The following is a 16,661-nucleotide window of genomic DNA, read 5'->3' as shown; positions in this document are numbered from 1 at the left end:
GACAAAAGGAGTGCAAATACAATTTATTGAAATGTGAACCAAAAGTTAATCAAATGTTTTAAATAAAAAGCACATAGGTGTAAACCTATTAAATGTATAAGTAAACACATTAAGTCAAATAAAGTGACAGACTAGGCCTGTGCAGTTGGTATCAGCTTTGCCCAGAATGGGCTCCTCCATCAGGCCTGGTCCTCCTCGCTGAGGAAAGACCCTCAGTCCTCTCCAAACCAACAGACAGGACGTCCATCGCACGGAGGTTTCTCCCTGAAGTCTCTGCAGCCCTCTGGACACCATGCTGTCTCAATCCGTCCACACTGAATATGAGAGGGGGGAAATGTAAATAATAAATGCTTTAGACAATAAGAAATATAAAGTTGACTGTTGAGTTGTTCAGTTTTTTTAGATTGTCAATACTATTACTGTATAACTAATATCTCAGGTTAAGAGGCACCTTCAAATAAAGATTGGTCTTTAAATACATGTTGTCTTTTGAATTGTTTGTCTAAAGTCAAGGATCTAGAACTGGTACTTAGTTTTAATGATACAGTCTGGTTATTATGCTGTTTAGAGGAGGCCTCACAGGTAAGAGCACTAACTAGCTACCATCACATGTACCTTAGCTTGACTTAAATGTATTACACATATAGTTCAGTGATGGCAAAATATAAATAACTAATGTCATGCAAACATATTAATATTTGCTTGATTCCAGAGTTGAATTTAGCACAATTGCATACAAACGTTAAGGGATTTTAAGATTCTGAAGTCTTCATTCTAAATAGAAAATAGCATGGATAATTTACAAAGGCTTTAAAAACACAGCAGGAGCCCAAGACAATTATAAAACTTGTCATTATTTCAGTACAGTTCAATTGATTTTATTTTCATAAACGGTTATCAACCGTTAGTGCCAAAGCAGTAGGCTATAATATATGAATTACTGCTGTATAGACTACAACCACTACTTGTTTAGCTAGCATAAACTCAACAAAGCTAGCGTTAGCTGGCTGACTGACGTTATTTCGCCGCTAAACTGCGCGATATAAAACGGTGGTCTTCAAAGCGGATTTAATCCTCAATCACAATAATAATATTCAAAGTAATACTGGGCAAGTTATGGGCAAAATTTACCGTTGATTGATGCGCCATGTCAGAGGACTGGTAGCGACACGAACCGTTAGCCCCGCAGTCTCCAGTCACCCGAGCCTCGTCCTTCTGATAGCTCCGCCCCTTCGCTCCAACCCCCCTCCCTCCCCCACATCTACAGGTGAAAATTACTTTTGCGACACATTTATCGCAAGAAGTGTAGCAAAAGTCAAGACCGCAGATTCGTCGATTTATACTGCCACAGAGCAGATTCGTCAAGTTGTAATGACTGATTTGAGAGGTTGTAATAAATAAAGTTGCAGTTGTAATGGAAAATATATTTAAAAAATATGTATTTTTCTGCAAGTGAACATTTCATCTCTAAGTTCATTTTTTTTCTACAAGCTACAAAACTTTTTTTTTTCTTCCGTGACTTCAAATTTGGTTCACAGTTACGTGGATATTTTTTACAAGTGTACATTTGATTCACAGTTACGTGGATATGTTATACAAGTGTACATTTGGTTCACAGTTACGTGGATATTTTATACAAGTGTAAATGTATGCTCACATCAGGTTTTACACGCTCTCACATTTTGCACGACACGACAGCAATCTCTGTGCTATTTCTTGTCACACATCTTATCTGAGCTCCCATTGGCTGCAGAGTATGAGCAATGGTTCTGTCATCCAATGAGGGCAGGGCCTCCCTCTACGGATTAAAAGTACAGGACAACAGATAATTGAAGCTAAAGCTGCTGCTCTGATCCTCTTCAGTACTGCCCCCCCCTATTGTAAATCTGTCTGCACCTTTATATTTCAATCTAGTATTTTATGCAAAGTTGTCAAGCTACACTTACAATTTCACATGTTTTTTAAATGGCTATAATCAAACATGATGATTAATCAGATGAACATATGTAGCCTAATCCAAAAGTGTAGACGATGTGTACCTGAGACTCGTAGGGCAGAAAGGCCACGTGGATCTCAGTCAACGCCTTCATGGCTTTGGAGGCGCGGGATTTGGTCAGCAGTCCAAACAGAGAGTCTGGGATCGCTGGAGAGCAAGGCAGAGAAACACACTGACTTACTGAGATCATAAGAAGTTGGAAAATGTTATATCAATCATGAATATTTCAACTTTATTAAATTAAAAATATATACAGTTGTTCACATATAAAAGTAAGTTTGAGTACCACACAACTTGTACAAATATTTTGAAGGTCTTCTGTTCACTTGAAAAAACCTTATGATGCCAAATGTTAGTTATTTTCATTTGAGCTCACAGGCAGTGGTTTAGGCCTGCTGTTCAAAGTGGGACATGGAGCTTGATAAGAACATGTTAAGTAGAAGTGTTTAAGTGAGGCCCGGATACACCAAGCCGATTTCGGCCGTCGATAGATGTCTGGCCGTCGATGAGCGTCCTGTCGCCCAGAGATGGAGTACTCGAGTCCTGGACTCGGACTCGAGTGCCGATTTTCGGGACTCGTGACTCGACTCGCGCACTGATTGACGCGACTCGGACTTGGACTCGTGAATTCTCGCGCTGCACAGGGCCGTTTCTTCCTATCGGCGGACTATGCGAGGGCCCCCACGGCCACTAGGGGGCCCCCAAGCTGAAAGTATTATTTTTTTTTATTCATCCGAAAAACATAAAAAGTTTAATTTATACACACAAAGATGAACAAAATTAGTAGAAGCGGGAGGGCTGAAGCATAGCTTGTGGAAAGTAGCCCTCCCGTGCATCATTATTGCGTCAAAAACGTATAGAAATTAAGGAGTACAAAGAAATAAAGAAAACAGGAGAAAAAATTCAATAAAAGTTAGGGCAGGAAAACAATAAATGCATATATATATATACGAAAACTAGATATAGGGTCATTTTCTGCACATGTCAATAGCAGTTATTAATTCTGTTCAAAAGATAGTGAAATGAAATAGCCTAGTGTGCTTACGTTATCTTCAAGCAGACTATCTTTTTAAAAAAAATTAAAATACTATATATAAATATATACATAGGTACACATGTACTTGGCAAATTAATAATAATAATAATAATAATAATAATAATATATGCATAATTGCATATAAACATTGTGAACACTTATTTTCAAGTGACTTTTTTTACATTCATATGTTCACGCTGTGGTTTGGAACTGCTTTTGAATGTTATTAGGCATTTTCTTATGGAAAATGTTGTGCATAATCAGTACCGTTTTAAAGGTGGGGTAGGTAAGTTTGAGAAACCGGCTCGAGATTGCTAGAATTTGAAAATACACAACCGGAGAAAATCTGCCACTTCCTTATAGAGCCCCTCCTCCAACACACACGAACGCGCACATGACCAATGAGGGCACGAGATAAGTTTGTGCCCAGATGGAAGGCTGACAGGCAGGTAGGCCTGTCAGGCCTGTCAGATTGGTTGTACTTTTTACAGTATTACGGCTTCAACAGATGACATTTTTTATGGATTTCTTGTCAAAGCACTTAAGATATTCATTGCTATCGGGATGTTAAGAGCATTCCATGGAATATAACAAAAAGTGTATCTCGAGCCGGTTTCTGAAACTTACCTACCCCACCTTTAAGCTGTACTATCTCAACACATTTTAATAGATTGAGTTTTTTTAAATATGGGAGTTGTGTGTTCATATTTACCAACACCACAGACTATTCGTAATACTTTTTTTTTGGGATGTTATTATTCTTTGTAGATTTGTTGAGCACGTGTTTCCCCATATTTCGGAGCAGTAGTAAAGGTAAGGAAGAAATAGACTGTTATAAGGGGTATCTTTTCTTCAAGAATGTTCTTAGTATGATACAAAATACCTATTGTTTTGGGCAGTTTAGTCTGTACATAATCTATATGGTGCTTCCAATTGAGTTTTTCGTCAACAAGCAGTCCTAAAAATGTACATGCACCAACTTTTTCTATCTCTGTATTGCAAATCTGTATAATGCAGTCATTTCTACTCTCAGACTTTGTATTGGATACAAGCGGCCGAGATGGGTTTTCTCCGCAGGGTGGCTGGTGTCTCCCTTAGGGATAAGGTGAGAAGTTCGGTCATCCGGGAGGGACTCGGAGTTGAGCCGCTCCTCCTTTGTGTAGAAAGGAGCCAGTTGAGGTGGTTCGGGCACCTAGTTAGGATGCCACCTGGGCGCCTCCCTAGGGAGGTGTTCCAGGCACGTCCAGCTGGGAAGAGGATGGATGGATGGACTTTGTATTGAATAACATGTCATTTGTTTTGGCCACATTAAGGGATAATTTATTAACTGCAAACCAGTTACATAGTATTTTTTATTCTGCATTCACAATTTTAACAAGATCGCCAAGATTATGATGGGAGCAGATAATTCAAATTTCAGGTTCAGCCTCAATATATTTGGCGAGAATTAAAATGAGCCATCTTTATTTGTAGACAGCCAAGCCCCCTCCTGTGTTGTTCGGTGAAGCAACACAGGAGGGGTTGCTTCCCCCCTCCTGTGTGCACTAGCACTAAGTAGCCATGTGCTTTCTGAGTTTTAAACACGACTAAACTGCAATGATAGCAAAGCTGTGGCTTGGGTTTTTGGGGTAATAAAGTCCAAATCATCATTGGGCTGATAGCCCAACTATCACTCATTGGCTGACAGCCAATAAGTGACGTCTGAGGAAGATGAAAAATTTAAATTAAACATTGTTGAGAAAATGCTGCATTTCTTGCATTTATTGACATAGAGGAGCCTTATTGTTTACCTTTTTAATATCATTTTTTGTAATTTTTAATTGCTTGGTTTTCGTGAAATTAGCCTGTTTTCCTATTAAAGTGTAACAGATTGATGCATCTCCACAGATCATCTTCACGGCTTCGGAATCCCCCCATTGTAGTTCAAAAACTGTCAAAACTAGGGCCCCCAAACAGCATCTTGTATAGGGCCCACAAAAAGCTAGAAACGGCCCTGACTTGGACTCGTGAATTGGTGACTTGACTACAACACTGCTGTCGCCCTACTATTGCTTTGCTGTTAAAGTTGAAAACAAATGTCATGCTGGATCACCAAAGCCATTTCTAATTTCTCAAATGTTCTCCTCCTCGACTCCTCTGTAGTGAACCAGAAATCGATGTCAGAGCGCCATTTTGAAGGACATCTAATTTCTCTAAATGCCCATCGAGGACCGAGGTTGGAGCAGGCTCTCCGGAGGAGCTATAAGGATACACTGATGTAGAGGAGAGAGGAGAGAGGAGGCTGTCTGGAGGAGCTATAACCAGGGGTGCACATCACTGTTTTGCCCTGGTTCTCAAAGGAGCACCTGGAGATGTTGCTTGGTGCGCATCCTTAACCCTTCTCTTGCGTTAGCTCATACCCCCCTTCCCATGCTATTTTCGGTCAAAATTGACCGGTGTGTTTTGCACAGTGATATCTCTGGAACCCCTTATCCAATTTCGATGGTTGACATCTCATTTGAACAGTCAAAGCAAGTAGAATCAATGGATGACAGATGGAATGACACCAGGGGTGGATTTCATATTATTTTTGGCAGTAAGTTCAAAGATAGTGCTTATTTTACATTACTGTATATTATAAAAATGCTTACCATGTAGGCTGTGTTTACTGGAGATGGAAATTATTTAGTTAGTGTTGTAGCTGAGATTCTTCCCGTTTCAATGATGTATGGGATGTATTGATTTGATACAAGCAAGCCAGTGTTTCATCAGTGGCGGAGCCAGGACATTTTCAGTTTGGTGGCCATTTGGTGATCATTTTGGGGTGGCATTGAAATCACTATTATATGAACATAACAACTGTTTAATGGTGTTATCTCTATTGCTACCCCCTTCCCCGTCAATGTATAGTGTTGGTCCACAGCGCAAACGTATTAGTTTAACAAAATCCGCATCTAAAATTGTGGCATAGATACGTTATTTTCCCCTGTGCAATTCTCCATGTACTCAACAATAACACATAATTATCCTTGTGTTTATTTATTTGTTTGATTAATAAACACAAGTTGGAGTCCGTCAGGACCGAGGGTCGGAGCAGCTCATTTGCTTTAGAGAATTTTACACCCGGAAGTAAGTATTCTCTCCGCTTCGCTTGACAAACCCCGTGATAGTCCTCAAGCTCTGTGATTGGATGTTTGAGTGTGCGCCGAGGGTTACGCCGAGCATCGAACAGCACTTGAAATGGGATGGAACCACGGCAGACTATCCAAAACTGGATTTGCACCTTTATGGTGTAAATACAGCCTATCTACCAATTGGATCAAATATAAAAGTCAGCCGAATTAGTGTTGATACTGCAAGGAGACGTATTGTGTGAAAATAAATGTAAGATGTTGTTTAATTGCTTAGGTTATCTGTCTGTCCAGCTGCAGGTGGAGAGGGGGGGTGGGGTTATCTGTATGTGCAGGTGGAGAGGGGGGTGGGGTTATCCATGATGGACAACAGCCTGTTCAGTGTCCTCCTCTCCACCACAGCTACAAAAGTGTCCAGTTTGACGCCAATGACCGAGCTAGCCTTCTCAATCAGTTTATTGAGTTTGCTGGTGTCACCGGCTCTGATGCGGCGAGGATAGGAGTCGAGGAGAGGAGTCAAGGAGGGGAAAATTAAAAAAGGGCTAAAGAAAGTAGACAGGAAGAAAACACTCACAGGAACACGGTATGGGCTTTGGCATTGATTAAGGACTTGTTAGTGGAACAGGAACTGTGAACATCGATCAGTGCTGTTAAATTAATTAGTCAATAAAATAGTAAAGTGGTTAGTTTCTTTAGTATGTGACCATGTATTAAGCGGGATAATGAGTTGGGTGTTCTTTCTTGGTAATGACGCCTCACTGCACATTAATCCCTTTAGTTTGTAGCCTGCTCTACTTTTGTCATCATCGCTTATCCTAAAATATTTCCGAACTGCAGAAATTGCTCCTCCTCCGGCTACCTGCTAAACTGAGGAGAGGTTAACGTCACGTTGCTGTAAAGCGGTGTCGGCATAGGCGGCGCGTGAGGCTCAGGTTTGGGAAGGCTAAATCACTTTTTTTTACCTGACGCTGCCCGGCTCCGGCGTCTATAGAAAAGAGATCAACTCAGTGAAAGCACCGCCTGCTGACCAATCAGAGCTCAGTGTGCGGAGTTTAAATCTATCAAGTCATATTACAGGATAAAGGAAATACAGTTTAAACTGCCGTATGCAGAGAAGACGCCGACGTGTCGCACGTATCATTCATATCACATCATCAATCAGTTCATCGATAATATCATAATGTATCATATCTCCTGATCTGAGTCAGCTGAGCCGTATCTGGCCGTGCAGCACTCACAGTGTCACAGACTGTATGCAGAAGGATTATTTTAAGCAACACATTAAGTTGACGAAACACTCGAGTCAAATGTAATTAAAGTCAGATCGTGTTTTAGACGGGGCAGTGATATCAAAAAACTGTGTTACGCTTTCAAACACTCTGTAGTTATTTTGTAACCAGTTGTTCTATATTCACCTTGCAGGAGCAGCTATGTGGCTTGTATCCTGGATTATATGTTTAAATCATGGATGGTTAAAGTTCATATTTGTCTAATATTAGTTTACTTTTCATTAATGAAGTATGACGCTGCGCTGTCAGTACACTTGTCCCTGTTTGTGATTGGTCAAATGTTGCTAACCCCGCCCCTTTCACGTGAACGCGCTCTCAGCCGGAGAAAGAAACCCTGGCTTGATTTACCGAGTTGATAACCAGCGTCGTAGGACCGCTTAGCGAGATCTTGTGTGTTAGGGTTAGTTAAGATAACTCAAACATATCCAGGGTCTGTTGAACTGGCTTCGTAGTACAGGGCACAGGTGGCTGCATAGCAGCGCTAATGTCAAAGACACAAACATGATACATTATATTTTTCTTTTACCAGGATGCAGTGACACAAATATTTGAGAAGGCTTAGCCTTCCCTAGCCTACAGTACCCGCCGCCCCTGGGTGTCGGGTGCGGTTGGATCAGAGTAGATTTGCGATTACAAGTACATGAGCACAGTATACTGGTATCGTTATCGGTGCATCCCTACTTAATGCATTTCTTTCTCACCAAGGCTGCCTGCTAACTGGTAGTGATGATGGTGGGCAGATTCCTGTGTTCGTTCCTGTGGCCCTTCTGAAGAGATCTGATGTTTTGAGAAAGCTTTTGTAGTATGTTGGATTAAGGAAGGTTTTCCAAAGGGCATTTTCAGATAGCGTGCAATATTGTAGACTTGTGAAGACGTCTCATCCAATGACGTGCAGCCACACGCTCAAACTGTGATAAGTAGTCGACATAAAAAGGGACATAACTGCCAAGAATATCATGATGATTAAGTATTCTACCTATAGAAACAAGTTGTTGTCTGCATGTGTGTCTGTGCATAGAATATGTAACCGCCACAATGGCCTCACCCTGCAACATGCTATCATGAATGTATGGATGTGTGGTTAGCATCAAAACAAAGGTTGAGTTGTAAGATGGGCATGTACCAAGCTTGGGGGGGGGGGGGCGGGGCTATTGGACGGTCTCTACTTTAATATTGGATCAGCCATAAACCACTTCTGACATGACACTGGATTAGGGTATTTCAACAAAGAAAATATAAATGTTCAAGGAGTCAACTTGACTACATGAAATATATCTCTATGTGTGTGTTGTTGGTGAGGAATGGATGTACTCACTGTCGGTGAAGAAGACGTGAGCCCCTCGGTACCTTGGAGACTGGGGGTCTCTGAAGTCATCGATCAGACCCTCGACAGACTGACACAGCAGAACAGGGCTTTAGTCTAGAACTGTTATTAATTCTGTTCAAAAGATAGTGAAATGAAATAGCCCAGTGTGCTTCTTACTGTATCTTCAAGCAGAACTAGCAATATATTTATATATACATATTGTATATATATTTATAGGATACAGTATATATTACTCTTACATTCAACCAATCAGAGCAGAGCTAGATGACACTGATGATATCCGATACACAAAGCATGACTCTATGAACATGAACTAGAAATATCGAGATCAATGTTAAACAGGTATTATTCACTACATCAATCAATCAACATGTTTGTGTTTATATATGTTATGCGTGTTCTGCTTTATAGTAGTGATTCCACTGCCTGGCTAAGATCTATGTTGGTTCTAGAAAACGGTATTCTACGGTGTATGCAGATATGTATTAGTTTTTCAAAAACCCTACTGTACATCTTGTCTGACTTTATCATTGCATGAGTTTTAAAAGAACAAAAATGTAAATCTTCATAAACCACACTAACCATAAGACCCACTGGAACTTCATTTTGAACTATTCTGTTGTCAGTTGCTTGACACAATAACAAAATACTGAAGGATGAAATCAGTATTCGTACGGTTAACTCATGAAGAGCCAGGGTGAGGGGCTGTGAGCGGTACCTCGTCTGAGGGGGTGATCAGGTAGATGGCCTCCATGCTGGGGAGAGGCTCACGCCGCTTGCCTATATCTTCTACAACTGGAGAGCAGGGGGAAACAATAATCAATATTCATCATCAGCGCTACGGAACTATGCTGTTGAATTACAGCAAACATTTAGCAATTATTACAAGATCTTAAAATGTAACATCATCCATGTCATGTGAGTGATGGACAGCACCATGAACTCATCACTGTGGCTGCATGGGACTCTTATTTCTGATAGACATTTTAATATGTGACATTATAACACATGCAAATCAGGACACATATGTATGTCGTCAACCTACAAGTCATTTTGGTTTGCGAAACATATATAACAACTAAGATTGTTGAGATAAACTTTTAGTGCGCGCATAATAAAAAGGGCATAGGCTTAATACTTGCACTCGTTGTGGACACACCTCACATATTGCTAATCAGAATTGTGACATTTCATCCAAACCATTATAACCATTACACCTTACCATTATTGGTGGGTGTGTTTCTGCACACTCAGACAGGTTGTGTGTTGTCTTTGAGCTAAGCAATGCTAACAACATCCTGACGAGCTAGCTCTGCAGTTTCCTAAATGCACATGAGATGAGATATCAATCTCACCCTCTGCGATTAAAGCAAAAAGGCGATTCCTTTATATCGACGCTTAAAGGTCCCATGTCATGCTGTTCCGGTTATCACCCGTCCCCTTGTGTTATGAAGGTTTCTCTGCATGTAAACGGTCTGCAGAGTCAAAACCCTCAAAGTGCACCCTGTAGGGAGTAAAACTCTAACATAGAAAATACCTCCCCAAAACGCCTCGTTGGAGATTTCTCATATTCTTCCTGGACATTGTGACGTCTGAACACCCAGTAGCCACGCCCAGAGCTATGACCAGGCTGATTGGTCCAAATTGACCAATCCACGGACTTCCTCACACACTCAGTGCAGGCAGCTCTGCTGATGTCTCCTCCCTGGCTGCAGGCTGATAACAGACAGTTGGGATCGCGGCGACACTCTCTGCAGACCCATTCTCACAGCGTCTATCAAGCTTTTTCTTACTCAATATCAAGCCACACTTATTGTTTTTACTTCGGCTGTGACTTTGTGTGTGCTCAGGGTGAGTTTGGCTGTGTTTCGCTGTGTATCGCTAAACAAGGAAACAACACCTCCACGGAGCTCAGCGCGATTCACAACGTCCCGACCAATCAGAGCACACTGGGCTCACAGGGAGGGGGGGGGGGCTGGAGCTATTGGAGCTATTGGAGCTACAACGAGCCATTAAAGGCAGAGAGTGAAATTCAGTGAATACACGTAGTTTACAGAGATGCTGTGAGAAACCAATGTGAGTTTGGAACATTGCACAATATAAATCTATTCTAGTCGACCTCAACAATGGAACTATGATCAGTGGAAATGGCCATGACATGGGACCTTTAATAAAACACAAAGGTGTTTGGAAAGCCAATGTGAGCAATTCAACACAGTTCCTCCATCCATAGATACTTAAATTACACAATCTAGAAATGAATCCTAAACAGACCCTTCCCAGCTGAACTGAATTCATATATCCTGCATAAAGTTATTTCAAAGCCGCAGCTGTAGTGAGGTGAGGGACCAGCTGGAACTTACTTGTGATTCCCTCGGACATGATGTCTGTCATCTTACAGCACGACGAGATCATCCTCATACTCAGTCTGTCCACCACCAGCACCTGCCGCACGGTACACAGCAGGGGGCTTAATCATCATTCTCTTTCACATCTTATTATGCAGTGTCAAGATCATAGGGGAGCGACGCCATATGTAATCACTGTGACAGGAGCGTTACCTTCCATTTTCCTTTTTCTCGTGCCTTTTTGATGACATCATTCATTATCTCTGAAAAGAAGGAAAAGGTCATTATAGTCAAGACATCAACAACAAAACCTGGACCGCACACAACCATTCAACTCTCCGTTTAATTAGGCCCGGGATTGAGTAAGCATTCTAATTGGATATCAGTCTTGTGGTGAGCTGGCTTTGATAAAGCGAAGTATAACTATGGAGACTGACTTTAACCCACTCTTAAGAATCTTCAGTAGTTATGTCCAGGAGAAATGTCAACATGTTGATTTATTTTTGGTTCTATCAGATTTCCTGCTGCAGATATGACATGTGTCGACCTGCCTCGTTCTGCCCACATCTGATGGCTGCAGGACTAGGAGCAACACTCTGCGCCCCTCACTAGCCCGCAGAGAGACTTGGAACTCAGTGAAGGTGGTCTCTGCCTGATCTCAGAACTGTTATGAGGGCAAACCGATCAGTTGGTATGTCACTGTGCTCATGTATAGCAATTCTCCTTTGTTCTTTGGTTGTTGTTGTTGTTGTTGTTGTTGTTGTTGTCTGTATCTTCTTATGCTGACGCAGACACAAACAGATGAAGTTCTGTGATGTTTTATTGCTTTACATACCAAGGTTTAAGTACACTGTGTCAATAGTTGTGGTACAGTATGAGCATCTGCCGGGGCTGTGTGCGCTGTGGGAGAATCGGCATGCTCTTCCTCCTGTGTCCTCGTCCTCTCCTGTCACCTATGACCCCTTTTATACACCCGGTGCAGCTAAACCCCGCCACCAAGTGTTCCAAAGAATATTGCACTATACATATAAATTAAATAAACTGAGACACCAACAACACCCATAAAATGTCTCCTACGACATGTATTATGATTTCCTCCACTGGTGCTCTAATAACTGTGTGTGGGGGGAGAGCATCTGTCCTCTGTCAGACTGACGCGAAGGCCCGCGGCAATCACGGCTCTAATCTGCCAATCCTTGCAATCCTCTTACTGCCTCCCACCCAGCTATTCCCGTTGCTGTGTCAGCGGACACACACACACACACACACACACACACACACACACACACACACACACACACACACACACACACACACACAGATTATTACACTGCACTCCTCCTCCAAAATATCCTCCCCCGTCAACATGTCCTGGTTCCACAGAGACACTCAGGTGGCCACACATTTGGTCACATGATGAAAGTGAGCTCACTGTGGGGCTGAGGACGGTACTTGTGAAAGACATAATGACAGATGCAGCAGAATGTATCTTTTGGCTATATTGCTTACATAACATGTTGTAGTAGTAAGAATACATCTACACGTGTACCTAAAATACACATGTAGGTGTTTATTTCTCAGTTTTTCCTATAAATTCAATAAAGGTTAGTATTAGAAAAGGCCCCATTTGCACATCTAAACATAGATTACTTATACTTTTCACCTGGGGTGTCGCCCCTAAAGGACGAAGGATTTGATTAACCAACAAACATTTCCATTGGGGTGCATCAGATGTTGGAGGGAGGCTGGAGACAAGGAGGGAGAGGCCAGGTGAAGCAGCTGGTCAACAGGGTTAGGAGGAAGTGTGTGGGAAAGAGTGGGACGCCACCTGACCTGAAGCTTCACGGCGGCACACACAACAACAGGCGGCTGCTGATGAGCAGAATAATCCCAATCCAGATGCAAAGTTTAGACATTTTGAAAATAACTAATTCATTTCAACAGATGTAATCATAGGGAGATTCAGAGGGGTGAAACAAGTTAGTATTCATAAACCTTATGTAATGTCTCTCAGAAAACAATCCCAAGTGGATCTCAAGATGATGTGTGCCTCGGACGGTCCTACCTCACAGGTTGGGATGTCTGTCTTCCAATATTGGTGTGTCCGTACACTTTAAAGAGGACACGTCACAAGAAACTCACTTGTGATTGTTCGATGACATCCTGGTACCTGGACTGCCTCTCAACCAACCAGAGCCAGAGACTTCTCTCTCATCCCTGGAAACCACACCGAGGCTCTGAGCAGGAAGACGCTTCAGAGTGCTCAGTGAGCTGAAGAGTGGTGATAGCTCGTGCGGTTAGTCGCTGCAGTAACTCAAGAACACTTTGGGTATCAATAGTTTTTACTTTCCTCTAAACTACCCAAAAGATAACCAGTAGGTTACTTACAAAATACTTATGGCCTAAATCATTCTGTAAATGTCCCAATTGCTAGCCTGCTCCTTTGTTCCACTGTACGTTAGCAACAGGTCCGTTTTTTGATTGTATGTCTTGATTTATACAACACCATAATGGAAATTGAAATACATGGTAAATGTCAGGGAATGTCACAGAAATTGCAGGCTGTTAGGGGTGTAACGGTTCACAAACATTTCGGTTCGGTACGTACCTCGGTTTTTTGGTCACGGTTCGGTTCGGTACGTTTTCGGTACAGCAGAATTTTTTTTCACAAAATAAAACATATATATATATATTTTTTTATTATTATTAAACTGTAAATAATGTATTCACTCAAATAAATACAAAATATAATAAAATAAACATTAAGGCGCAGCATTTCGATGAACTGAAATAATCTGTATTTGAACTTTACTGTACAAGTACTCACAAAACATAAACTATTAGTTTTGGGTTTTTAATTATTATTAAACTGTGAATATTCACTCAAATAAATACAAAATATAATAAAATGAACATTAAGGTGCAGCATTTCGATGAACTGAAATAATCTGTATTTGAACTTTACTGTACTAGCACCTAAGCAGCCAGCTTGACATTAGGACTTGCTTGTCATTGTATTTTCATGTTTTTTTAAAGAAAAATGTATTTGTCCACATTGCTTGCTGAAAGGGCAGATCAGCTGGCACTAGCAATGTATCCTGCTGTGGAGAACACACCCTCTCGCTAGGGACAGAGGTAGCAGATACAGCCAGGTAGCGCTTTGCTAACATGGCAACATAAGGATATTTGCCGTTTGTAATAGCTTTGGCTCGGTCTGAACTTTTTGCGAGTGGTGGAGGCTAAATGCTAGCGGGAGTTGGGTTTGCACTTCAGTCTTTTTTCTTTTGGTACCGGTTATATTCACGTTCGGGTGATGCCTTTTCAAGAGTGTGCAAGTTTGATGTATTGCCAGCCGCGTAACTAACAGCTTTGGTTCGGTCCACCTGTCTTTGTCCGTCATCCTTGTACGTAACTGCGAAACCAAAATGTTCCCAAACCGGAGACTTCAATGATGCTGGAGGATTTTCGAGCTCAACTTTATCTGCGTTCGCCATTCATTTTCGACAGTTCCTCAAATTACTGACTAAATTTGAACGCATCCCTCTGACCAGCTCTCATAGCATGCCCTCTCATCCAATGGAATGACTTGCTCGCTCTATGACGCGATGAGCCCAATGTGAGGAAATTACTCTGAATGCTGCGACGCAGCACCTGAAATTACTTCCAAGAAGTTGTTCACGTTCTCAATTGTTTACGTTTAACGTTATATTCGTTCGGTACACACGTGTACCGAACCGAAGGGCCCGTACCGAATAATTTCGGTACGTGTACCGTTACACCCCTACAAGCTGTATTATAAAGTAAAATACTCAGTAGCTCAGTGAGGGCTCAGTTTGGTAACTAGAGTGTCTGCAGATGCTCAATGGTTCGAAATCCCTGGAGACCCAAATAATATATATGTTGTGTGGACAGCAGCTGGTTTGTAAAGCAACAACCCTGGGCCTCAGCCCCTTTCTCTGCAACTGGCTGCTGGACTTCCTCACTGCCAAACCCCAATCTGTACGGGTCGGCAACAACACATCAGGCACCATCACACTGAGTACGGGGCCCCCCAAGGACGTGTGCTCAGTCCCCTGCTCTTCACCCTGTTGACCCACAACGGCACACCCAGCCACAGCTCCAACCACTTCATCAAGTTTGCGGATGACACAACCGTGGTGGGTCTCATCGGCAACAACGATGAGACCCACTACAGGAAGCAGGTGAACCAGGTGGTGCAAAGATAACACTCTCCTTCTCAATGTGGAGAAAACAGAAGGGATTGTTGTCGACTTCAGGAGAACCTGCACCCCCACCCACTGACCATCGGCGGTGCTGCTGTAGGGCTGTGCGATTATGGCAAAAATCATAATCACGATTATTTGGGTCAATAATTGATATCACGATTATTTTGACGATTATTCATTGACCATTTATTGAACTTTAAAACAAATAATATTTTACCAATAAACAAGATCAACAAATATGTTGGAGCGCACTTCCAAAACCATACTAAACATATATTATTAATATGATAAATAAAAATAAATTAGACCAAAATAAATTAAATCAAATATGATGCAGTGCACTGTCACAACCTGCTGAAAACTCCTTAACATATAGCCAACATTTTGGTGAAACATATTCAACATATTCCACTCAGTTAAACGTTGAAGGCTGGCCAACCGTCATGGTCCAGAAGTAACAGGAAATAAATGTTGAACTACAATTTAAGACCAAATAAAAATGTTTAGGCCACCATGGCAAATGCTGGTAGGGCTGCTCATGTCATCTCTTTAAGAGTTTACATAGTCTGGTTTCAGAGATGAGCACAGGCAGGTGACAAGCCACCTGTACTGAAGACCCTCAGCCACGCCCCGACACATGGGGTGACGCCGGCCAATCACAAAGCTTTGATGCGTTCAAGTGCATTATTCTGGCTCAGGAAGATTATGTTACAGGACATTAACGATAAAACAGAATATTGTTGTTCTATTTTTAGACACATCTCGCGATCGACTGGTTGGGCACCCCTGGGCTAGACCATAGGTCTGTTGTGGTAGCAAAGTAGTCAGCTGAAGCCACATCTCTCTCAACTTCCCCACGGCATTTGTCATATAGTGCAGGCAGCGCAGACCTGCTGAAATAATACCGAGACGGCATCGCGTAACGCTTGTCCAACGTGTTGACAAGTTGCTTAAAGCCCTGGTTGCTAACAGTGCTAACTGGGCACATATCTTTAGCGATGTGAAAACTATCTCCAGGTCTCCCTTAAAAAAGAGATCATTGATCTCAATGGGATTTTACCTGGATAAATAAAGGTTTTGAATTTTTTTTTTTAATTGTAAAGACAAAGTACTTGCAAATAGTGGAAATAGTTTTACCCTTCTTTTTAACGAGTTGCTGCTCTTGTTCTGACATCTTCGCTCGCGCTGAACACTCACAACACATGTCACTCCCACGTGGCCGAGTGGGCTTTTAGGGAGGGGCGAAAGCGCACCCAGCAAAATAATGTATTTTGTCAATTATACTGTTTTCATAATCGTCGCAAGCCATAATCGTAATCGCGATTAAAA

At 41.9% G+C, this 16,661-nt stretch overlaps 1 protein-coding gene across 1 annotated transcript in view; it reads right to left on the bottom strand.

Moving 5' to 3' along the window:
- LOC117452535 (syntaxin-binding protein 1-like) overlaps positions 1-16,661 on the bottom strand; it is a 43,176-nt gene that overhangs the window by 23,736 nt on the left and 2,779 nt on the right. Inside the window, exons 2-6 of the mRNA XM_034091228.1 lie at positions 11,320-11,369; positions 11,122-11,203; positions 9,477-9,553; positions 8,747-8,825; positions 2,040-2,143 (exon numbers count right to left, since the gene is read on the bottom strand). Of these exons, the coding sequence (XP_033947119.1) occupies positions 2,040-2,143; positions 8,747-8,825; positions 9,477-9,553; positions 11,122-11,203; positions 11,320-11,369 (392 nt within the window). The remainder of the gene's footprint in view (positions 1-2,039; positions 2,144-8,746; positions 8,826-9,476; positions 9,554-11,121; positions 11,204-11,319; positions 11,370-16,661) is intronic.

The sequence above is a fragment of the Pseudochaenichthys georgianus genome, chromosome 9, assembly GCF_902827115.2.
Source record: "Pseudochaenichthys georgianus chromosome 9, fPseGeo1.2, whole genome shotgun sequence".
NCBI lineage: Eukaryota > Metazoa > Chordata > Actinopteri > Perciformes > Channichthyidae > Pseudochaenichthys > Pseudochaenichthys georgianus.
Note: the sequence above shows the minus strand (reverse complement) of the source record. Positions and strands in the feature narration are given on the sequence as shown.